Below are 25,085 nucleotides of genomic sequence, written 5' to 3'. Positions count from 1 at the left end.
AATTGCATTTGATGAAAGGTATTTTAATGAAACAGATAGCATTGTGAGCAACTGGCATTTGGCCCTTCCCAAGTGCCAGGGTAGGACATTCCATGCTATCTCAAGGAGGAAGGAAAAGCCCAGACCCATTATCCTGTCAGTTTCCATCCCTGCAGACTGAGGGTGTGTTAGCCAGGTCTCCATCACTGGGTTAAACACACCAGAGAACAATGTGAAGGGAGGAAGGATTTATTTTGGCTCCCAGTTTCAGAAGTTCTGCCCAGGCTCGGCTGCTCTCATGGCTCTGGGCCTGTGGTGAGTCAGAGCATCACAGCACAGAGGGTTCAGTGAGGGGCTGTCCGTCTCATGGTATCAAGGCAGCAGAGAGAAGGGACAAGGGGCCAGAATGAGATGTAGTTGAAGGAGACACTGTCAGTGACTAACTTCTACCAGCCCAGCCTCATTCTCCAGAGCCTGCCAAAACAGGGCCACACTTCAGATCCACGTGACAGTGAGTTTATAAACCTCACACCTGCTCTTTAAGACTGTGTGTCAGAGAAACAGGAAGAGGAGACACATGCACTTCACTGTGTGTCAGTGTGTCAGGAAGTATCTAGCACAGCTTAGGGGACTCAGAGCTTTGGCCATCAGTACTTTGAGCCACACCCCACCTTGGCACAGACTCTTTAGTATTTGAGTCTATTCCACAACTGGGTTTCAAGCTGTTGGAGACTAAGTCTCTGAAATGGTTGGCCTGACAGCCATGGAGTATGTTGTAACCCACTTTTCAGGTGGTCTTTGGTCTTCATGGACACTCATTTGTCTCATGCTTTCTAGATGTGTCTCTATTCAGGACAGCTTGGGGCTGCAGCAGGAACAGTCAAGATTTTATTACATGTAAATGCTATGTAAAGCCCAGACACTGGCCCTCCAGTGAGCAGCACCAAGAAACCAGAGCTGAGAATCAGAGGCAAGTGAGGAGAGGGAGATGACCCACAGAAGGCAGGACCTGCTACCACAATGTCATGGAATACCCCAGGGAACTAATTCTGGCCATATAGCACTGGGAAGGGAGTTTTACTGTCTTAACTTACCATCTCCCAAGGGTGGCCCTGGTTGGTGTCTGTACTACTGTTTCCAGGGAGCATCTATCCTCAGTGGAATATAACCTCAAGTTACAGATCCTGTCCACCATGGATGGCACCAGTCCTGTTTAGAGTTGAGTGATATCCTCCATGCATACTGCTATCCTCTTATCTTAGTGACTATTATCTTCATCGGGGCAATTTTAGCTACTTACAAGACACTGTCAAGGTCTACCTGTAGACTGTTAATACTCATCCTTAGATGGAGGTGTTGGGAGAATTGCCCATTCCTCCTCTGAGATTCTAGTGATTTTCTCCTGCAAATTTCACCCCCATAAGAAATTCTGACTTAATTTCATGTCTGAGACCAATTGGTCTCAGACGGTGTTAGAGTATATAGACTGTGAAAGGTCTTATCAAACAAAGGATGAAGTCATCATCCATGCTGGCTGCGGCTTTTATGTAGCTTTGGCTTCACCCAGGTAAATGAGCCTAAGAAACTCATAGGTTTTCTAAGGTGGAAATTGGTGGAGTCACGCTCTGGTTTTTGGTTGGTGCCCATCTGAACCAGGTAGATGTTTGCTCATGTATCTACCTGAAAAAAACTTCTTGCAATTTACTCATTCCAACTAGTGTCTGTTGTCACTTTAATTTGACTGCTGCCTGCAAACAGTGGGAAAACTGGGAGCACTCAGACACTGGCCACAGCCAGGAGACAATGGCAGGCACCCAGAGGGCTTCACTGGCACTCAGCACTGCTGGAGTCCAGGCTTTGCCAAGCACTTGTGTGTTGTACCCTTCCTGTCTCAAGGATTGGAACATACGTACCTACATGCTAAGTGACTTAGATAAGTGACTCATGCGTGCAAGTGGAGGAAAACATGCCAGGATCACTGAGGATGCTCCACTGCTCCACATACATGGAGATGCTAGCTCTGGTCCTAAGAGCACTGGTCTTCCTGTCCCACCAGGTGGTAGCTGCTTCCCCCTCAGCAGCACTTTCCATGATGGGGAGAAGCGGGGGGGACAGGGTTGCTGGGGAAAGAACTGGTTCATGATAGGGCCTTAGGTGGCGCAACCTAGAACCTCTCATAGAGAGATCATTAACGTTGTTTATAGAGTCTAGAAACTTCTTTTTTTGGAGGTGGGGGGTTTGAGACAGGGTTTCTCTGTGTAGCTCTGGCTGTCCCGGAACTCACTCTGTAGACCAGGCTAGGCTCAAACTTAGAAATCTGCCTGTCTCTGCCTCCCAAGTGCTGGGATTAAAGACGTGCGCCACCACTGCCCGGCCTGTCTAGAAACTTCTTAATCGTGGTCCAGAGAGGCACAAAGATGTTATTGTGGGACCAAACTTGCCTCCAGAGTCTAGGTCAGTTTGGTCTCAGGGAAAGTGGCTGGGCCTAGGAATTGCAGGTTTATGAATACAAATGAAAAACCTTCTGAATACCTAGCTGGACTGTGGTTCATAGAGAAAGTACAGTCATAATAAGTTTTGACACTTTTGGTGCATTGTGTGGTTATATGAACAAACAGAATGAGATCTGGCCATGTTCAGACCATGCTGGTACTCAAGGCTAATGAGGAAATGAACCTGCTGGGGGACTGTGAACCAAAGAGAGACCATGTTCAACAGGAGCTCAGGTGTGATGGAGCCTGGGTCTCCACCCACCTATGGTGCAAATGCCAAGAAAAGAACACCTATGGACCTCAGCTGTATCAGGGCAGCCTGGTTCTGCAAATGTCCTGTCAGTGGGCCCTCAGAGGAGGGAGCAGCAGAAGGTCAAGTCCCTGGTTGGACATAAACCCCCTTGAGTTCACAGACATGAACCCTTTCGCTGACTCCTTAAGGAGACACATACTCATGACCCTACTGTGTGGCTGGAATTCTTCATGCAGCCAACTTACAGTTGAGATGTAAGGAAATTGAACCCTGACCGGTGGCTCAGTAGATGAACACTGGCCATTTAGTGAAAAAGGAGCCAGACATCTGGGAGTAAGAAGTGCTCTTAGAGAACACAGCTGGCCTCAGTGCAGGATGGGTGGGTCAGGGGGCATGGTATTGCCTAGTGCCATGGGGTCTGCCCTGATGATGTTTAAACTGACTCCAGTCAGGAATTGGTGTCCCCACTTACAGGGAAGTCCAGGTGGTGTATCCATGCAGGGAAGGGACAATGAGGTGAGTCTCCAGGCAGGGGCCAAGCCATCTGGGGCCCAGCAGATGGTCTCTGGTTGTGAAGCTCAGCCTAGTTCTCAGCAGCAGGAGGTCAGAGGCCAGGTCTCAGGGAGCATAGCTCAGCTCAGCCATGGGCAGATGCAGGACAAAGTTGTGAAGGGAAGCCTGGCCCTCCCTCCCTCCCTCCCTGCACCTGCGTTGCTCAGTCCCCAGGGTCCTTTGTGAGCACAGCACTTGGGCGGCACAGACCTTGCAGGGCATTGTGTGTCTTTCTTTATCTGCAGGTGACACTGAGTTGATATTCATCAGATCCCAACAACAACAACCTTCAGCTCCACGATGGATGTGTGTTTGGCCATGAGAGATGGACAGGAGGGACATGGTTAGTGCCAAGTGGGCACATGTCCCTGTCCCTGTCCCTGGGGGATATAAAGGGCACCCGGTGAGGAGCCAGAGCACACACTGCCCAGGTGACCTGCCTTGTGTGAGAGCCCAGTGACTGGAGATGAAGAGCCTGCTCCTCACCGTCCTGTTGCTGGGGCTGGTGGCTGTCCTGAAGGCTCAGGAAGCCCCATCAGATGACCAGGAGGATGTGAGGATGGGAGGGACAATGGGTGGTGGTAGGAGATGGCCTGGCCCTGGTTGGTGTTGGTCCACTGGTTCAAGTGATGTCCTTGAAGTCTAGCCCTGCATCCCAGCATGGAATGGTCAGATCAGGAACACTACTTTTTTGCTAGCAGAACCTCTCCAAGAGCACTGGCCTGGAGTAGGAGAGTGGTGTGAAGCCATGGGTCTTTGCTTGAGTGGCATGGGATACCAGAAGTTTTCATAGCATGTGACTTTTAGAACAGAGGACTTCTTCAGTGCTGACTTCCCAACCTCCAAGAGCATACGCATAGAAAGCAGGGATCCTGTGTCCTCACTAGGCCAGATCGGCCAAGATTGGGCTCTCTCTACAGTGGGCATGTGTGGGGATGTGTGGTGCCAGCCCTCTTCAGAGCTGCAGCCTAGGCTCTAGAATGTCTGTTCAGGCTGCAGGCTCAGGCACTAGAGGCTGGAAACACTAGGGACCAGGCTGGACATTATTATGGACTCTGTCTTTTGCAGTTTTCTGGGATATGGTATACAAAGGCCGCAGTATGTGACAGGAATCACACAGATAGGAACAAACCTATGAAAGTGTTCCCTATGACCGTGACAGCCCTGGAAGGAGAGGACTTAGAGGTCCAGATAACGTTCTGGTGAGTGTCCTCATCAAGCCTCTGCAGGTGTCTTTCTTGTCTTTTCCATTCTGATTTTGGTATAGGTGACTGAATTCCCCTGCCTTTGAAGGGGCTTGCTGTCACATCATATTCTAAATTTTGGGCATGATCTTGATATAAATCTTTGGCATTGCCTGGTCAGGCTGATATGCCCGGTAACTTGAGTATGGCTTCTGTTTTACAGGAGGAAGGGTCAGTGTCACATGAAAAAAATTTTGATGCATAAAACTGAGGAGCCTCGCAAGTACACTGCCTGTAAGTGTCCTGCAGCCTGGAGTCTCCTTCAGGGGCGAGTTCCCGCATGGAGGCTGCCCGCCTTGTTCAGCTCCAAGTATGTTCACCCAGTCACAGCGCATCTACCAGATATTAGAAGTCATGGGTTAGTCTGCACCAGGTCCTAACTGCTCTGCCATGCCATCCCCCAGGCACTCATGTATAGCTCTCGACCCTTAAGTAAGTAAGCATTGCTAAGAACAGGAAAGCAGGGAAGGAAGGACCAGGCCTGCAGCCAGGCTCAGACCTGACCTTGCTTGGAATCCTCAGCAGGAACTGGCAATGTCCTGGAAAATGGCTTCTGTCTAATTATGGAGATCACAGAAAGACCAGAGCTGGACAGGCTGGGTCTCCTGTATAGCCAACTGCTAGTGTTCCTAAATTTTTTTTTTTTTGGAAAACCTCCAAATGTTTTCCAAGAAATGAAATGCTGCCGGGCGGTGGTGGCGCACGCCTTTAGTCCCAGCACTTGGGAGGCAGAGGCAGGTGGATTTCTGAGTTCAAGGCCAGTCTGGTCTACAGAGTGAGTTCCATGACAGCCAGGGCTATACAGAGAAACCCTGTCTCGAAAAATCAAAATAAAAAAAAAAAAAAAAAAAAAAAAAAAAAAAAAAAAGAAAGAAAGAAAGAAAAAGAAACGCTAAGAGCTGTATCTCTGTTCACCTTAGTCAGAGGCAAGAAGGTCTTCTATATTCACGAGATTCCTGTAAAGGACCACTGCATCTTCTACTATGAAGGCCAGAACCATGGGAAGTCACATCGGAAGGGGAAACTCGTGGGTGAGGAAACAGAGACCCTGTGTCCTGTCCCCAGTCTCAGCTTCTAGTAGCCATCAAAGAGCAGCAGCCATGCTGGCCACTGTGGACTGGGGAGCCTCAATGTGTTACCCAGGCATTATGTAAGATCCAATGCAGAAAGTGGGTCAGCTGGGAGGGGACCCAGCTTATGTGACCTGTGGAGGTCTGAGCATTCAGCAGGGGTTTCCACTTCTGGAGCTGGCAAATGACATTTCTAGAGATCTCAGGCATCTACCAGTCAATATGAAGACGAATAACCCGACAGAGGCCTTGAGGTGTAGCTAGGGGTCAGGTATCCAGGGCCAGGGGATAGCTCCATGCTTCTAAGCTCCAGACTCTTAAAGGTCTGGGAGTAACCCTGAAAGCCTGTTAAGGTTCACAAAGGGCTGTCGGGGTCACTGAGTGTCTGGGAGCTCTCATTCCAGAGCAGCATGTCTCCTGTCAGAGTCCTCCTCCTCCTTGTCCTCACTGCTCCAGGTTGGCAGCCCCAGTGCTGCTCAGTGCTCTTGCCCTCTGTCACGGGTTCCCTGCAGAGCTCTGCATCGCTGCTGCCCTGCTTACCTGGCCCTCTCCCCACAGGAAGAGACCCTGAGGAAAACCCAGAGGCCATGGAAGAATTCAAGAAATTTGTAAAGAGCAAGGGATTCCAAGAAAAAAACATCTTTGTACCTGAGCAGTTGGGTGAGAGAAAGCTTTTACCATGATGTCCCCGAACCCAGCCTCTTTCTCTCCATGTTCCTGTATGCCTCTGGGTACCTTGTGTGTCTATGTGCCACTCTGTGTTACATGCATCTTCTTGCCTCCCTTCAAACCCCATTGCCCCCTCATGAGGACACCAGATCCCAGCTTTAAGTCTTGGCTTTGGGAGGATCTGAGCTGCATGTGATGGGTTCTTATCCAAGAGCTCCTTCTTACCCTTGCCCTGTTCTTGCTTTCTACAGATCAATGTGTGGCTGAGAGTGACTAGGGTAAGTGGCCCTCCAGAAGGATTATGGAAAACCTAACTTCCTTGGTTTTGGAGTTGGAGGGTCCATGTGCTTTGATCTTTACTCATTCACTTGTGCAGAAATAGTCTAGCCAAGCAGTGATCCCTCATTAATCTCTGAACTCTGCTCTCCACCTGGCTATACCCCTCATCTCCCATCCCCAGGGATATGCACACACTTGCCAGGTCACAGTGTAAGACAGAGTCACTCTCATGTCTGTGGCTGTCCAGCCATTACTGCACAAATGCTGCAGGATGGAAGACCACTGGCCTGCATCTCCCACTCCCCTCTATTCTTGCTGGCCCAGCAGCCCATCATGGATGCACTGGCTGATCCTGCCCTAACGCCAACTCAGTTCTGAGACATCCTTGGAGCTCCCCAGCCCTGCACCATTGTTCTCACCTTCATTGATGGACTTCCCTTCACCCTCGGCTTCACCCTCCCCCAGCACTAGCTTCTCCTAATAAACCATCTCAAGTCATTCTGGCTCAGTCTTGTCTGCAGAGGGCCTTGTATTGGCAAGCTTCTGTGAAAGTGCTTGAGGGTCACAGAAGGCGATTGAGGTTGGTAAATGCATTTTACAGAGGCTAGAGGGTGTGAAAACCCTGAATGGTGACAAGAAAGTGATTTAAGGTATTTAGGAGGAATGAAAAAATGATTCAAATGAAAGATGTTTGAGGTTGGTAAATGCAAGTATTTTTGTAAATTTAAAACGATTCTTACAAGTTTCAGGCAATCCACGTGAATCCCCTTCCCACAGATCAAGTGGACTCCAGATAAGTACTGTCAATCAACAGCCTGTTTCCCTCCCCACCTGCCTCTTTCTGATGGTGGGATCTAGTCCACTTTCCTTGGTTCTGGGACCCCCACCCCAACCTGCCAAGGTCATAGGCCTAAAAGTTTCAAATTTATAATATATATATATTACATGTATAATATATATATACACAAACACACACATATATGTATATGTATGTGTGTATATATCATATACATACACATACACATGCACATGCACATACATATACATGTATATGTTCCAGCATCCTAGGTCTAGGTGTTCCCTCAGAACTTGCACCCAGGAAAGCTCCAAAGCAGTTACCCATAGGTGCTCCAGTCAGCCTCACACATTGCTTGAGCTGGGCCTATACACTCTTAGCCCCAGATTGTTTCACAGCCTGAACAGCAATGAAACAACCAGCTCTACCTAGACTTGGCAAACATTCCAGCCTCCCTCCCCTATAATGACACCCTGATGTCAGGAGGAAGTACTTAGTCATAGGAGATTATGTCGCCCCTTATTCATTTATGATCATAAAAGACTGGAATGCTAGTTTGAGAACCTAGGACAGGTGCTGAGGTGTATATCTTACATACCAAAGCAGACATGGCTTCCCAGCATCCCAAAGTCCCTGCCTGGCATACTCTTTTCCTGACCCTGAACTTTCCAGCCCAGGAAGAAGCTGAGCTGTCCTTCTCCCAGAGGCTCTTTTCTATATAACCCAGACATTTAGTTTTTTCCTGCTCTTTTTCTATTCCCCGTTTCCATCTCTCTACATGTGCGTGCTTTCTCTTCCACCTCCCCTCTGTACTTCTTCATGGCGACTTCCCTGGCCTCCTTTCTTGGAACCAGCGAACTTGCCTGCACAGGAGCAGCTTCCCAAATATATATAAACTGGCATTTTTATATATTTGAATCACATAATGTTGTGTGACAATTATTTTCCTGGAGAGATGCAATACACTTTATTTAGGAATCCTATGACAGCCCAAAGTACAGATATCACCAAAGGCCATCCTGATGAACCAGAGTTTTATTGGATTGCTTACAAAGGATGGGCGGGTTCCTTACAGAAGCAGAAGTGACAAAGACAGTTGTATCACAAAGGCCCACCCCAGCATGGGTGACAGCTCTGCTGGAGATTGGCTTTCATGCTTCCATTCAACCAGAAATCTGTGTGCCCAAGTGTAAAGGTCCTTGTTGCCAATTGGTTTTTGATCGATCAATTAAGATGCCAATGGCCAGTGGCTACACACAGGATGAGACAGTTAAAGTTGTGCCAGTAATGATTTAGAGAGGAATGGGAGAGTCACCATGACTCAGGGTAGAAGGATAGGATGCAGGAGCAGTAGGAAATAAAGCTAACCAGTCATGTGAGATTTCAGGAAGTGGCCAGTAGCTGCTTCCCCGATTGGGCCTAGGGTAGCAGGGGAAGGTTTAGAATTTCCAGCAAGCTTGTGTGTGTGTGTGTGTGTGTGTGTGTGTGTGTGTGTGTGTGTGTGTGTGTGTGTGTGTTTCATTCACAGATCCAAAGATAGCTTCTGGGGGGTAGCACAAAGTGGTTTAGCCAAAACTCTCACTACAGATTGCATGCAACATGGTGGGCAAGTACATACTATTAAAATAATTTAGAGATTCCTGAATGAAAAAGACAATATACATGCACCATGAGATAAATTTAGGAGGAGGGGAGATTTGGTTTTTTAGCTAGCCAAGCCAGAGTCAGTCACTCAGTTCCTGCACAAGCCTTAAAACTAGAACAAAGGAACACAGCGTCTGGCAGGGATTTTCCCTGAGCCACATGTTATGAGGAATACAGTAAGAAACAAAGAGTAAAAGCTGCCTGCCTCTAGCCACCAGATAAATAAAGGACAGAGATTTCATAAATCCAACTTGTTTCTAAGGATAAAAGAACTATACGGATTCTGACCGAACCATATGTGGGTTTCTTCCCAGCAGTTTGAAATGGATACTAAGAGCTTAGGCTGAGAAGCTGGGAGCTCCTGCTGTGCAAAGAGCCAGGTCAGCCAAGGAAGAAAGTGAAAGTCAGAGAGCCAGACAGTAGACACAGCAGACACTACAGAAGGGAGTACTATATATAATAATTATAATACTATAATTCAGGTATAGAATCATAAGCTCTTTGAATTAGAAATGATGGTAGGGAGAATGAATGGACAAATACTTTAAAGATATTTAAAAGTTTTACAAGGGCAAATTCTCAGGATCTCTGAACATGGTCTACAGGGGGTTTCTGGGATTGTCAGTCTGGTATGACAAAAATTAGACCTAGAAATAGGCTCATACAGTAAGTAGAAGGAAATTTAATTAAAATTAAATACACAGTTGAATAAATATATTGAGGCTTTTGATCTCAAATTATAGATCAAAGAGCAGGGGGTAGGTAGAAAAAATTTGCTTCAGAAAGATAATAGAAACCTTTGTTAATTCAAGGTATATGAAGAGAAAGGGGAATACTACAATATGTACCCACAGAGAGATTAGTCTCCATAGTAGGGAGGATTTAAGTGTACATAGATGTATACAATATTGAGGCTTTTGATCTTAAATCATAGGTTAAAAAGCAGGAAGTGGTGCAGAAGCACTGTCTCAATGGTTAACATTTGTTTAGATTGCTTTAACTGTTTCGAGTTGTTTTAATTATCAAAATGCATGTAGTTACATGTTTGGTGTTTATATTAAAATTCCTCTGGGAGAGAGGTCAAGCTATACCTTTAATGATTTCCAGTTCCTGGACCAAGGACATGCTATTTTGAGAGAGAGGCTCTGTATTTGTATTGACAGGGAAGGAGTGGTGTTCCAGGATGGAATCAAGGCATAATTCAGGTTTAGAATTGTAAGCTATTTTAATTAGGAATTATGGTAGAGTACTTTATCTAATTGACAAATACGAAGGACTGGATTTAATTATATATTATACTCTGTGATTTATATAATTGTTATGGTAATGGTTGTCCTCAATTTATGTCTGAGAGAAGAGTGGGGTATTTTGTTTGTTTTTTGTTTGCTTTTTTTGTTTTGTTTTTTTGTTTTTTACTTTGAACAGAAAAGGTAAGGTGTTGGAGATTGGTTCTAATGCATTGATTCAATTTGAAACCTGGGTGCCCAAATGCTAAAGGTCCTTGCCCCCAGTTGGTTTTTGATTAATCAATAAAGATGCCAAAAGCCAATGGCCTGCCCAGGGCATGACACATAGAATTGCATGGGCAAAACCACAGAGAGGAATAGGAGATTTGCCATAACTCAGGGTAGAAGGATGGGATGCAAGAGGAGCAGTAAATAAAGCCAACCAGTCAAGTGAGACTTCAGGTAAATGGACATGTGCCGGTTCCCTGATAGGGCTTGGAGTAGCAGAGAAAGATTTGGGAGTGCCCAGGCTTTGAGGCAGTGAAGGCATATTAAAAATAAGCTAATGTGTGTGTGTGTGTGTGTGTGTGTGTGTGTGTGTGTGTGTGTGTGTTTCATTCAAGGCTCCAAAGATAGCCTCTGGTAGGTAAGATAGCCTCTGGTAGGTAAGATAGCCTCTGGTAGGTAAGATAGCCTCTGGTAGGTGATGCAGTAGGATCTGTGGGGAGCACAGAGTGGTGTGGTCAAACTCCCCTACAAAGCTGCTCAGGTGACTTTGAGCTCCAGGGGCTTGTGTCCTGTGCTCATTTGATCTAATTCTGTGACAACATTCATAACACCAGCTTTTCTGCCTCCAGGGAGAACCTGTAGCAACACAGAGGTCATCTCTCTCCTGTGGGAAAAGCATCCTCTCATCTCTGGCACCTCTCCTCATGTCCCCTCCATCCTTCCCCACTCTTCCTCACACACTCTTCCTCTCTTTCTCCCTCTCCCAGCCCAGCCCTGCCTGATATCAAAGAAAACAGTTTGTGAGCAACTTCTTTGCCTGGGAGAGCTCCAGCAAACTACACACTGCTGAAAAGTTCAAAGGTGGCTGGATAACACCACCCGACACCAAGACCTGAAAGACAGTGGAACAGTCTTGGTTGTCACAGCTCAGATAGGATTTGATATTCAGAGAGGCTCACAATGGCCCAGATGTTTGTGTCTACCTACACTCCATGTGTTGACACATAAGTTCAAGGAGATGGGGTGAGGGAGGGGAGTTGCTTTCAGAGAGGTGCAGGTATCATAGTGTAATTAATAGTTTGAAGTGAGCAGAGAGGGGACCAGGGAGGGCTCTTCCCTTCTGCCATGTAAGGACACAGTGGTTCACAGCCATCTGAGACCCAGGAAGTGAGCCCTCAGCAAACACCAAACCTGCCAGCTCCCTGACCTTGGGCTCCCCCAGCTCTGAAACTGTGAAATCAATTTCCGTTTATGAGCCACACAGTCTATGTGATTTTGTTCTCAGAGCCAAGTCAAACTCTGAGGAGGCACTCCCAGAGCGCCCTGCTGAATGCCCTCAGCCAGAAGCTCACAGGGCACAAAATAAAACAGACTGGAACGAGTGGGCAACATGGAAAACTTTCTTTCACAAATGGCTGAATAGCAACGACTGCAATTCTCTAGTGTGGTCAAAACCTAAACCAGAGGCCTGCAGTTAAATGAAGGCTGACACGGTGACTTCATGGGCCCTGGGGAAGGAGAAGGGTCAGGATAAGAAAAAAATCTATAAATAAGGGGGGTGGTATCAGCAGCTGGAGGAGATGAGAGAGAAGGACAGGTCAGGAAATTACTGGGGATAGCCACTGGGAGCTCCCAGACAACCAGTGAAACATGGGGCTCCAGGTCCCAAAGAGGATGACTTTAGCAGAAATGTGTAGAGAAGGGGAGATAGAACCTGTTGAGACCTCCAGTAGATAGGCATGGCCCCCTGTCAAGGGATGGGGTCACCCACCCATCTCAAACTTTTTAACCCAGAAATGTTTCTGTCGAGAGGAAGAACTGGGACAAAAAATGGAACAGAGACTGAAGGAAGGGCCAACCAGGGATGCCCCACCTAGGAATCAATCATGTCTGCAGACACCAAACCCAACACTGTTCACATGGTCAAGAGGCGCTTGTGGACAGGAATTGGGTGAAGCAGTTCCTTGGGAGGTCCAGCCAGCAACTGAGCAATGCAGATGTGGATGCCTGGAGCCAACCATCAGAAGAGCCCAGGGAACCTGGCAGGGGAGCTGGCAGAAGGACTGGAGGAGCAGAGGGGGACTGCAACCCCATTGGAAGAACAGCATAGGCTGGCCTGACCACCCACTTCTCCCAGAGACTAGACCACCAACCAAGGAGTGTACCTGGAGGGATCCATGGCTCCAGATACTTATGTAGCAGAGGATGGCCTTGCCTGACAGCAATGGGAGGGGAGGCCCTTGGTCCTGGGAAGGTTTGATGCCCCAGAGTTGGGGGATGCTGGAGCAGTGAGGTGGGAGAGTATGGGTGGGTGGGGGAGCAGTCTCATACAGGCAAAGGGGAGTGGGGAGGGAGGATGTGGGATGGGAGGTTGGTGGAGGGGTAACCGGGAAGTGGGGTATCATTTGAGATGTAAAGGAATGGAATGATTAATAATAAAAATCTATAGAGAGAGAGCTGCTCTTACAGGGAAAGAGAGGATGGGTTAGACACTCACCAAGGCACTCATCATAGGACAGCTGGGAATATGTAGAAACAGATGACACACAACAGAAGGAAGAAAGCTGAAGGGACTCTAGCCAGCCCGCACATGGCCAGCGCGACTCTGGCAGGCCTTGCCCTCCCCCATTCCTTCTCCCCTCACTACATTAGCCATTAAACTACATTCCTAAAGCTGGCCACCAAGGTCCATTCTTTTATTGGGCCACTTCCTCCACCTTAGGCTGACTACCAAGGTCAAGCTATCAAAGTTTTGAAGTCTAGCTATCAAAGCCCCCTCCCCCCAGTTAACACACCTAAATAAAATCAATCACATCATCCTAACACAGGCTTCCCATTTTACCTCTATAAATCACCACTTGTCTTTGTGCCACATCTGTCTCTTCTCTAGCAAGAAGCAGCCCTCTGTCATCATCCCCCTGGTCCACCCCAGACCTCTCCTGCAGCCCTGGGACAAACATCCCTCCTCCTCTCCTTCTTCTCCCTCATCCTCTAGCTCCTGTCTTTGTCTCTTATCCTCTGCCCTTGTCCCTCTGGGGCAGAGAATCTCCTTTGTGCTGAGAACCTGGTCTTGGGGTGTCTCGAGCCAATCCCAATTCTTTCCAAAAAGGCGAGCCCAGCTCCAGCATGGTGGCCATGGGGAGGAGTCAGACCCTCAGGCAAAGGTCAGCAAGGAGGCCTGTGCAGAGCCTGGTTGGTCTGTCCTCAGATCCAAGTCCAACCTCACATCCAGCTGCTCTTCTTGTCAGGAGCAGTCCCTTTCCTGGCCACATGGGCCAGACGTGGAGAACAGTGTCCCAGCTCTGAGGCTGTGGCCAGGAGCCATCCCGAGAAGGGGCTTGTTGTTTAAACTGGATCTAGCTTGGAGGCCAAGAACAGGGAACCATGACAGTTCAGGGACCTGCCACAGGGCTCCAGGGTGAGGGCCTGGGAGGCAGCTGTGGAGAGTAGGGGGCTGGTATTGAGAGCCCACTGAATCCCACTGGCAGGAAGCTGGACTCTGCAGCAGAGTGCATGGGGGAAGGAACTCCACCCTTGTTGCCTAGAGCTGACCTTATCAACTGAGAGGATTCTGCAGTTTGGCAGCACACAGCCTGGGCCAGCAAATGTGTCAGTACCTAGCTTTGAGTGTCCCCCTGAGGGGTCTGAGGTCCCTGGAGCTGCAGTGGACCTGCATCCCAGTCACAGACTCCACTTTAGCAGGCCTTGAAAGTAGGAAGACAGGTCCACACACAGGACAAGAGTATAAGAGCCTTCTTTATTCATACAGAGCTTGAAGTCTCAGCCCCAGCAATATGGCAGGAAAGGAAGTGAAAGGTCCAGTTATGTTTATATGCACATTAAGTTATTTTGTGTTTGCAAAGATTTAACTATGTCACCAGAAAACTCTGAAATCTGATTGAAAAGAAAACTTTCAGCAAGATAACAGAATATAAAATCAACATGAAAGATTATTAACTTTTCTGCATTGAATAACAATAACAAATATGCCACAAACCCTTGAAGGTGATCCAAGTCACATCAGCCAACCAAGTAAAAAAGAAAAGAGATATATTCTGAGGAAGAAACCTAATTAATAAGGTGTTAAAATTAAGTTTCTACAGATCCTATCAAACCTACAGAGCATGAAGGACACTGAAGAGCACAGTGTCAGAAAGAATGCCTATATTCATGGATTGAGAGATTCAAAGTTGTGAACATGGCAATATTACTAAAACCAAGCCTCATATTCAATACAAATTTCTGTCAAAAGCCTAATGTCATCCCTCACAGAAATAGAAAAGAATCCTACTGTTCATATGGGAGCACAGAAGATCTAGAACTGGAGGAGTTTGTTTTGTTTTTTGTTTTTTTTTTTTTCAAGACAAGGTTTCTCTGTGTAGCCCTGGCTGTCCTGGAACTCACTCTGGAGACCAGGCTGTCCTCAAACTCAACAATCTGTCTGCCTCTGCCTCCTAAGTGCTGGGATTAAAGGCATGTGCAACCACTGCCCAGCTAACATCTGATTTTAAACTATGCTACAGAGCTACAGTCACTAAACTAGCATGGCATTGGTAGAGTCAGTGTGATAGGATACAGGACACAGACACAAGCCTACTTGAAGTTTCAGGATATAGACAGAGACAAGACTTTCTGCATAGGACTGAAATTACACAGGAAATAATTTCAAGACAATTAGAACTGTGTGAAATTAAAATTCTTCTTTCTGCACAGCCAAGGAAATAATCAGCTGTGAAGAGGTAGCCTACAAAGAGAAGGAAGTCTTTGCCAATCCAACAGGGGAATGACATATAGAATATATAAATTACTTAAAATATTTAACACCATTTGTCTTTTTGGGTCCGGGTAACCATAATCAGGATAATCTTTTCTACTTCAATTTATTTGCTTGAAAATATCATGATGTCCTTGGCTTTTGTTTTGTTTTTCAAGACAGGGTTTCTCTGGGTAGTCCTGGCTGTCCTAGAACTCACTCTGTAGACCAGGCTGGCCTCGAACTCAGAAATCGGCCTGCCTCTGCCTCCCAAGTGCTGGGATTAAAGGCGTGCGCCACCACCGCCCGGCGGTCTCCTGGTTTTTAATAGCTGAGCAGCACTCCATTGGTAGATGGACCACATTTTCTTTGCCCATTCTTCAGTTGAGGGACATCTAGGTTGTTTCCAGTTTCTGGCTATTACAAATAAAGCTGATCTGAACATAGTTGAACAAGTGTCCTTGTGCGATGGGGAAGCATCTTTTGGGCATACGCCCAGGAGTGGTAGCTGAGTCTTGAGACTTAACTATTTCCAATTTTCTGAGAAACTGTCAAATTGATGTCCAAAGTGGTCGTACAAGTTTGCATTCCCAGCCACAGAAACTTCAACCCACAACTTTTTCTGCCTATAAGATATGTAAGAATAAAGAAAGAGCAGAAAATGAGGGAATGGCTAATCAATAACTGGCATCCCATGCCATGAAAATCTCCCTCTGGCACTATCAATGATACTCAGTTATGCTTGCAGACAGAAGCCTAGCATAGCAGTCATCTGAGCACCACCCAGCCGCCGATGGAAACAAACGCAGAGAGCTACAGACAACTATTAGGCAGAACTCAGGGAATCTTGTGGAAGGGTAGGAAGAACTGAAAGTCAGAGAGGTCAAGGATACCACAAGAAAACTCACAGAGTCAACTAACCTGGCACATAGGGACTCAGAGAACCACCCACCAGAGAGCATGCATGGGATGGACCTAGACCCCCTACACATATGTAACAGATATGTAGCTTGGTCCTCATGTGGGACCCCTAACAGCAAGAGCTGTGAATGGCTGTCTCTGACTGTGTTGCCTGCCTTTGGATCCCTTTCCCCTAACTGGACAGTCTTGTCTAGCCTCAATAGAAGATATACCCAGTCCTACTACAGCTTGATAAGCCAAGGTGGTTTAATATCCATGGGAGGTCTCCCCTTCTCTGAGGAGCAAGAAACGGGGCACTAGAGGAAGGAGAGTGGAGCATGAGGAACTTGGAGGGGAGGAGGGAGGAAAAGCTCTATTTGTGTTGTCAAGTAAATAAATAATTGAATTAATGAAAACATTAACACCAAACAAGGCATCCAACCAATATGAGCAGGTGACCTGAACAATGAGTTTCCAGTATGGTAGAATAAACCCTGAAGGAATTGGTGAAAGGGTTCATGTCTGTGATTCAAGGGAGTTCATGTCCAACCAGGGGACTTGACCTTCTGCTGCTCCCTCCTCTGAGGGCTCACTGACAGGACGTTTGCAGAGCCAGGGCTGCTGTGGTACAACTGAGGTCCATGAGATTCATTTCTTGCCATCCTGTGCCCTGATGTGAGATGGAGAACCAGGCTCCTTCACAGCCTGTCCTGAGCCACTCTGTGCTTCTGTTGGACTTCATGCCTCTGGAGTCCACAGCCTCCCTTCTCATTGGCTTTGAGCACCTACACACACTCAACACAGCCAGGTCTCATTCCCTACAAATGGCTGCACGAGGCACCATGAGTCCATGTACGGGCCTGTGACCTGAGGTCAGTGAAGGCTGCCCTGGCTGCCCTGGCTTCCGGCCTTAGCCCAACTTCCCTCCCAACGGGAACTCTGCCTTCCACTCCCACTCTGCAGTTCCTGGACTTGGCCACCAGCCCTGAGACACAGAGGTCATCTCTGGAGAAGGGATTCAGTTCCTGTGGAGCTGTCCACACTCCATAGCCCTGGAGACAAATGCTGGTCCCACAATGGCACCTTTGTCCCTCTCTGAACCAAAGGTGGACAGGCCCAAGTATCCACACACAATATTAGCGAGCACTCTCTGACAAGCCCTGAACTGTGCTGAAGAGCTGGCATGGCCCAGGTCTTGATGTAAGTAAAGAAGGTGCTGAGCAGGAAGCCTGACATGCTGGGCGTGAGAGGGTGGGGCTGGTGCTCTTTAGGAGAGATCAGGAAGCAGGTTGGCAGTTCTGTATTATGGCAGAGGTCTCTGTACTGTCAGGTTGTCCTTCATACCATGCATGTCATTCCTGTAAGCATGTCCCCACACAGGCACATGTGTCTCAGTCGTTGAACAGAAGAACAACACGCACATGTGATTAGCAGAGCAGGGCACTGTCAGTTTGCTGGAGGCTAATGAATCTCTTCATGTATCTTTGTTATTTGCTGCCTGTGTCTCAGCAGTTGAATTCTCCCAAAGTGTCCAATCATGTTCCTGGACATAAAGGAATTAAGATGGCAGCAGATAGAGAGAGGCCACTGCAGTTGTGAAATGTACTGTATTTGTCCCCTCAAGTGTCAGTGCCAGGTGTGGGCTGTGGTGCAAAGTGCTGATGGCTGAGCTCCATGCAACTGCAGTGGACATTTCCCAGCATACTGAGAGGCTAGCAGCTTCCCAGACCAGTGCCTGTGTCTCCTCTTCCTGTTTCTCTGACACACAGTCTTAAAGAGCAGGTGTGAGGTTTATAAACTCACTGTCACGTGGATCTGAAGTGTGGCCCTGTTTTGGCAGGCTCTGGAGAATGAGGCTGGGCTGGTAGAAGTTAGTCACTGACAGTGTCTCCTTCAACTACATCTCATTCTGGCCCCTTGTCCTTTCTCTCTGCTGCCTTGATATCATGAGATGGGCAGCCCCTCACTGAACCCTCTGTGCTGTGATGCTCTGACTCACCACAGGCCCAGAGCCATGAGAGCAGCCGAGCCTGGGCAGAACTTCTGAAACTGGGAGCCAAAATAAATCCTTCCTCCCTTCACATTGTTCTCTGGTGTGTTTAACCCAGTGATGGAAACCTGGCTAACACACCCTCAGTCTGCAGGGATGGAAACTGACAGGATAATGGGTCTGGGCTTTTCCTTCCTCCTTGAGATAGCATGGAATGTCCTACCCTGGCACTTGGGAAGGGCCAAATGCCAGTTGCTCACAATGCTATCTGTTTCATTAAAATACCTTTCATCAAATGCAATTTAGTTTCTGACAAACATACAAAAGCAAGTCTCTAGCTATCCGTCCCATGGCACTGGATCAACTGCCAACCACAGTTCAGCAAGCAGACCTTGACTAGAGCCTGGGTGTTCCTCTCAAAGTCAGCTCTGACAGGATTACAGGCCTCAATTTCCTGTTGGTCTCCAAGCAATGAGAGCTAAACAAAGAAAGGATTGTCATGACCTGGGTGGCAAGGCAGTTCTCAGATCTGCCAGCAAGGAACAGCCCTGTAAAGGGAAATTAGTGGGTTGACTTCCTCCCGCTTACAACAGCTATGTAGGTAGGACAGGGCTAGCTGGACAGAAACACAAGCCATGCACTAAGAAGCACTTCAGGTTACATGAACAACACTAGTGTCAGTGAGGAAGCATCAACCCTTAACATCAGATAAGATAACCACCAGTGGACATGAGCAACGGACTTGAACAGACATGGCCAAAGATGTCATGTGTTTGTCAGCCAAGCTCACAAGCCCATGGGAACATCTCAGCCACCCAGAAAAGCAGACACTACATGCCCAAGACAACAGCCAGTCATAATAGGAACTCAGGTGCACAGCTGCAGAAACAACATGTGTGTAAATATATTTTGGAAAACCATTTGTGATTTCTCTGTTGGTATATATATACTCAATATATGATCTCGCAATTCCTTCTAGGCTAAATGCAACAATACAAGCATAGGATTATACTATAACTAATTGGTAAGTTTACTTAATAATTATCTAGAACTAGGAATGGCAGGGCAAACTATGATTGTCCATACAGTCATAATAAACTTGGAACACTTTTGGTGCATTGTGTGGTTATATGAACAAACAGAATGAGATCTGGCCATGTTCAGACCATGCAGGTGCTCAAGGCTAATGAGGAAATGAACCTGCTGGGGGGCTGTGAATCAAAGAGAGACCATGTTCAACAGGAGCTCAGGTGTGATGGAGCCTGGGTCTCCACCCACCTATGGTACAAATGCCAAGAAAAGAACACCTATGGACCTCAGTTGTATCAGGGCAGCCTGGCTCTGCAAATGTCCTGTCAGTGGGCCCTCAGAGGAGGGAGCAGCAGAAGGTCAAGTCCCTGTTTGGACATAAACCCCCTTGAGTTCACAGACGTGAACCCTTTCGCTGATTCCTTAAGGAGACACATACTCATGACCCTACTGTGTGGCTGGAATTCTTCATGCAGCCAACTTACAGTTGAGACGTAAAGAAAGAGAACCCTAACCGGTGGCTCAGTAGATGAACACTGGCCATTTAGTGAAAAAGGAGCCAGACATCTGGGAGTAAGAAGTGCTCTTAGAGAACACAGCTGGCCTCAGTGCAGGATGGGTGGGTCAGGGGGCATGGTGTTGCCTAGTGCCATGGGGTCTGCCCTGATGATGTTTAAACTGACTCCAGTCAGGAATTGGTGTCCCCACTTATAGGGAAGTCCAGGTGGTGTATCCATGCAGGGAAGGGACAATGAGGTGAGTCCCCAGGCAGGGGCCAAGCCATCTGGGGCCCAGCAGATGGTCTCTGGTTGTGAAGCTCAGCCTAGTTCTCAGCAGCAGGAGGTCAGAGGCCAGGTCTCAGGGAGCATAGCTCAGCTCAGCCATGGGCAGATGCAGGACAAAGTTGTGAAGGGAAGCCTGGCCCTCCCTCCCTCCCTGCACCTGCGTTGCTCAGTCCCCAGGGTCCTTTGTGAGCACAGCACTTGGGTGGCCCACACCTTGCAGGGCATTGTGTGTCTTTCTTTATCTGCAGGTGACACTGAGTTGATATACATCAGATCCCAACAACAACAACCTTCAGCTCCACGATGGATGTGTGTTTGGCCATGAGAGATGGACAGGAGGGACATGGTTAGTGCCAAGTGGGCACATGTCCCTGTCCCTGTCCCTGGGGGATATATAGGGCACCCGGTGAGGAGCCAGAGCACACACTGCCCAGGTGACCTGCCTTGTGTGAGAGCCCAGTGACTGGAGATGAAGAGCCTGCTCCTCACCGTCCTGCTGCTGGGGCTGGTGGCTGTCCTGAAGGCTCAGGAAGGCCCATCAGATGACCAGGAGGATGTGAGGATGGGAGGGACAATGGGTGGTGGTAGGAGATGGCCTGGCCCTGGTTGGTGTTGGTCCACTGGTTCAAGTGATATCCTTGAAGTCTAGCCCTGCATCCCAGCATGGAATGGTCAGATCAGGAACACTACTCTTTTGCTAGCAGAACCTCTCCAAGAGCACTGGCCTGGAGTAGGAGAGTGGTGTGAAGCCATGGGTCTTTGCTTGAGTGGCATGGGATACCAGAAGTTTTCATAGCACGTGACTTTTAGAACAGAGGACTTCTTCAGTGCTGACTTCCCAACCTCCAAGAGCATACGCATAGAAAGCAGGGATCCTGTGTCCTCACTAGGCCAGATCGGCCAAGATTGGGCTCTCTCTACAGTGGGCATGTGTGGGGATGTGTGGTGCCAGCCCTCTTCAGAGCTGCAGCCTAGGCTCTGGAATGTCTGTTCAGGCTGCAGGCTCAGGCACTAGAGGCTGGGAACACTAGGGACCAGGCTGGACATTATTATAGACTCTGTCTTTTGCAGTTCTCTGGGATCTGGTATACAAAGGCCACAGTATGTGACAGAAACCTTACAGGTGGGAACATACCAAAGAGAACTTTCCCTATGACCGTGACAGCCCTGGAAGGAGGGGACTTGCAAGTCTGGATAACGTACTGGTGAGTGTCCCCACCAAGTCTCTGCTGCTGTCTTTCTGGTCTTTTCATTTTTATTTTGTTATGGGTGGCTGAATTCCTCTGTCTTTGAGTGGGCTTGGTACCACGCAAAACTCTAAATCTTTGGCAGGGCTGGTATAAAATTTTAAAGTTGCCCGGTCAGGGCTGAGCCAGGTGATCTGCGTGTGGCTCCTGTTTTGCAGGGTTCCTGGTGCGTGTGAAGTCATATTTGTTCACCTGGAGAGAACTAGTGAGCCTCGCAAGTACACTGCCTGTGAGTGTCCTGCAGCCCGGGGTCTCCTGCAGGGGCAAGTTTCTGCATGGAGGCTGCTGGCCTTGTTCAGCTCACAGTTCAGCATCCCACTAATATTCCATGTGTGAGACATTAGAGGTCATAGGTTATTATGACTCACATACTGACTGGTCCACCACCGCCAAACCCTGACTACTCCTGTTTAGCTCTTGACCCACGAGGAATCATTGCTAAGACTAGGAAAGCAGTCAAGAGAAGTGTTTAGGCTTGGTGGGAAACTCAGCCCGTACCTTCTTTGGGGATCTTGACAGGGCCTAGCAATATCCTGGAAGATGGCTTCTGTCTAGTTATGGAGATCACAGAAAGACCAGAGCTGGACAGGCTGGGTCTCCTGTGTGATTAACCACAAACGTTTCTGAATATTTCTTTGAAAAACTTCCAAAGGTTTTTCAAGAAATTAAACGCTAAGAGCTATTTTTCTGTGCACCTTCAGTGAATGGCAAAAGTACCGTCTATATTCAGAAGATCCCTGTAAAGGGCCACTACGTCTTTTTCTGTGTAGGCCGGCGCCACAGGAAACCATATTGCAAGGCAAAACTTGTGGGTAAGGAAAAACAGAGACTCATTGTCCTGTCCACAGTCTCTGTTTCTAGGAGCTATCAAAACAGCAACAGACATGCTGGCCACTGCAGACTGGGGAGCCTCAATGTGTTACCCAGGCATTATGTAAGATCCAATGTAGAAAGTGGGTCAGCTGGGAGGGGACCCAGCTTATGTGACCTGTGGAGGTCTGAGCATTCAGCAGGAGTTTCCACTTCTGGAGCTGGCAAATGACATTTCTAGAGATCTCAGGCATCTACCAGTCAATATGAAGACGAATAACCCGACAGAGGCCTTGAGGTGTAGCTAGGGGTCAGGTATCCAGGGCCAGGGGATAGCTCCATGCTTCTGAGCTCCAGACTCTTAAAGGTCTGGGAGTAACCCTGAAAGCCTGTTAAGGTTCACAAAGGGCTGTCGGGGTCACTGAGTGTCTGGGAGCTCTCATTCCAGAGCAGCATGTCTCCTGTCAGAGTCCTCCTCCTCCTTGTCCTCACTGCTCCAGGTTAGCAGCCCCAGTGCTGCTCAGTGCTCTTGCCCTCTGTCACGGGTTCCCTGCAGAGCTCTGCATCACTGCTGCCCTGCTTACCTGGCCCTCTCCCCACAGGAAGAGACCCTGAGGAAAACCCAGAGGCCATGGAAGAATTCAAGAAATTTGTAAAGAGCAAGGGATTCAGAGAAGAATACATCATTGTACCTGAGCAGAGGGGTGAGAGAGAAAGCTCTGGTCATGTACTCCCTTAACCCAGCCTCTTTCTCCTCTGAGTCCCTGTGAGCACCCCAGCTCTGTTCTTCTTGTGTGTTCCTGTATGCCTCTGGGTACCTTGTGTGTCTATGTGCCACTTTGTGTTACATGCATCTTCTTGCCTCCCTTCAAACTCCATTGCCCCCTCATGAGGACACCAGATCCCAGCTTTAAGTCTTGGCTTTGGGAGGATCTGAGCTGCATGTGATGGGTTCTTATCCAAGAGCTCCTTCTTACCCTTGCCCTGTTCTTGCTTTCTACAGATCAATGTGTGCTTGACGATGAGTAGGGTAAGTGGCCCTCCAGAAGGATTATGGAAAACCTAACTTCCTTGGTTTTGGAGTTGGAGGGTCCATGTGCTTTGATCTTTACTCATTCACTTGTGCAGAAATAGTCTAGCCAAGCAGTGATCCCTCATTAATCTCTGAACTCTGCTCTCCACCTGGCTATGCCCCTCATCTCCCATCCCCAGGGATATGCACACACTTGCCAGGTCACGGTGTAAGACAGAGTCACTCTCATGCCTGTGGCTGTCCAGCCATTACTGCACAAATGCTGCAGGATGGAAGACCACTGGCCTGCATCTCCCACTCCCCTCTATTCTTGCTGGCCCAGCAGCCCATCATGGATGCACTGGCTGATCCTGCCCTAACGCCAACTCAGTTCTGAGACATCCTTGGAGCTCCCCAGCCCTGGACCATTGTTCTCACCTTCATTGATGGACTTCCCTTCACCCTCGGCTTCACCCTCCCCCAGCACTAGCTTCTCCTAATAAACCATCTCAAGTCATTCTGGCTCAGTCTTGTCTGCATCGGCTTCCTAAAAGCTCTGACAGTGTAGAATCTTGCAGACATGGTGCTCATCAGAAGCCATTTCCTGAAGATCATCAAATATATTTTAGTCAGGGTTCTCTAGGGAAACAGACATAATATAATGAATCTATATAGACAAGACCAGGACCAACTGTTTCAACAATGGCTGTGTCTTGATGGGAAATCCAAGAAACTAGTGCTGGTCAGTCTGGGTGAGGCTAGGTGTCTCTGCCTATCTTTAGCATATGCAGGAATCCTGAAGAAGGCTCTAATACCAGTGAAGCGTTGAACTTGCTGGTGAGAGTGAGAGCAAACAGATAAAGAGCAAACACCTCCTCCTTCCATGTCCTTCTACAGGCTGCCACCGAAGGGGTAGCCCATATTTAAGGTGGATCATCCCACATCAAAAGATCTGGATTTAGGTTAAGTCTTCCTACTTCAAATAATTCAGTCAAGAAAAGTACCTCAAGGCTTGACAAGGAGCTTGGGTTTAGTAGTCATGGTGACAAGCAGTAGCCTCACAGTATCCATCATGTAGGGACATTCTCATGGCCCAACTGATCAACAGCTGACTCACATGGCTTGTCCCACATGGGCTATTGAAGTCACTCATTACTACATCTAGGTCAATCTGCCCTTAAGTGCTTATTTTATATTTGGCACACAAATATTTGTGTCTTCTTTTAAAAGCTTTTTTTATGTGTATGCATGTTTGTTTGCCTGTATGTATGTATGTATGTATAGTCCAGAAAAGAACATTGGATCCTTAGAACTAGTCTTACAGATGATTTCAAGACATCACATGAGCGCCGGGAGCCAAACCTGAGTGTTCCTTAGTCCTGACTTATTTGCAGGTGCTCTGCTTGTCCGTCTCTCCCCTCGAGCCCGTGTGCTTGTTCGTCAGTGAGACGTTTCTTGCGGCAGCAAACCGTCAGGCTGTGCATGTCCACTCACCCTGCGGTTGGGAAGGTAAGACCCTTTACACTTCACACTCCTATTGAGTGGGCTCTGCGGATCTCTTCCGTTTTGTTACTCTTCTTTCTTTTTAAAAGATTTTTGTTTTCAATTATGTGTGTTGTGTGTCTTTGTGTGTTCACATGCACACATGCGTTGGCGACTGTGAGGCAAGAAGGGGGTGTTGGATCCCATAGAGATGGAGGATTACAGGCAGTTGTCAGCTGTCTAATATGGGTGCTAGAACAGAATCTGGGTCCTCTGCAAGAGCACTATACACCCGTAACTGCTGAGCCATTGCCCCAGGCCCAATTTTCTTGCCTTTTTAAAAAACAAAACAAAACAAAACTTGCACAGGTTTGTTAGTCTACCATGTTGGATACCATGGATGAATTTTTTCCCTGGCTCTCCTAATTCACCTAGCCTTCTTATAAAATGTAGACTTTCTTATGTTCTTGAGAATGAGGCTGCCTGTCTTCTTTCTCTGTTACGTAGTATTCTTGAAAGGATCTTCTGGGGCACTGCCTGAGTGAGTGGTCCTGAATGGTTTTAGTGAGTCTTCATCCTGGAGGTCCTGGATTTCTCAATCCACTTTAAAAGATAACATGGATGGCTATGATGATCCTGGCTAGC

At 47.8% G+C, this 25,085-nt stretch overlaps 2 protein-coding genes across 9 annotated transcripts; both read left to right on the top strand.

The window, feature by feature from the left end:
• Positions 1–3,674: 3,674 nt before the first annotated feature.
• LOC117709885 (odorant-binding protein 2a-like) lies at positions 3,675–23,475 on the top strand. Of its 6 annotated transcripts, none has more exons than XM_076937582.1 (7): positions 3,675–3,829; positions 4,345–4,478; positions 4,684–4,754; positions 5,441–5,551; positions 6,149–6,250; positions 6,511–6,537; positions 23,302–23,475. In XM_076937582.1, exons 1-6 carry the CDS (start codon positions 3,743–3,745, stop codon positions 6,534–6,536), a joined length of 531 nt encoding a protein of 176 aa, XP_076793697.1. In that variant the 5' UTR covers positions 3,675–3,742; the 3' UTR covers position 6,537; positions 23,302–23,475. The 6 variants fall into 6 exon arrangements, with proteins under 6 accessions (XP_076793697.1, XP_076793698.1, XP_034360188.1 ...); XM_076937583.1 differs by lacking the exon at positions 23,302–23,475 and adding an exon at positions 23,159–23,177; XM_034504297.2 differs by lacking the exon at positions 23,302–23,475 and adding an exon at positions 6,866–7,036.
• Positions 20,318–24,371, top strand: LOC143442907 (odorant-binding protein 2a-like). Of its 3 annotated transcripts, none has more exons than XM_076937585.1 (7): positions 20,318–20,445; positions 20,961–21,094; positions 21,295–21,365; positions 21,838–21,948; positions 22,549–22,650; positions 22,950–22,976; positions 24,353–24,371. In XM_076937585.1, exons 1-6 carry the CDS (start codon positions 20,359–20,361, stop codon positions 22,973–22,975), a joined length of 531 nt encoding a protein of 176 aa, XP_076793700.1. In that variant the 5' UTR covers positions 20,318–20,358; the 3' UTR covers position 22,976; positions 24,353–24,371. The 3 variants fall into 3 exon arrangements, with proteins under 3 accessions (XP_076793700.1, XP_076793701.1, XP_076793699.1); XM_076937586.1 differs by lacking the exon at positions 24,353–24,371 and adding an exon at positions 23,305–23,475 and having other exon boundaries at positions 21,907–21,948; XM_076937584.1 differs by lacking the exon at positions 24,353–24,371 and adding an exon at positions 23,305–23,475.
• The last annotated feature ends 714 nt before the right edge of the window (positions 24,372–25,085 follow it).

Source organism: Arvicanthis niloticus, chromosome 6, assembly GCF_011762505.2.
Source record: "Arvicanthis niloticus isolate mArvNil1 chromosome 6, mArvNil1.pat.X, whole genome shotgun sequence".
Taxonomy (NCBI): Eukaryota; Metazoa; Chordata; class Mammalia; order Rodentia; family Muridae; genus Arvicanthis; species Arvicanthis niloticus.
Note: the sequence above shows the minus strand (reverse complement) of the source record. Positions and strands in the feature narration are given on the sequence as shown.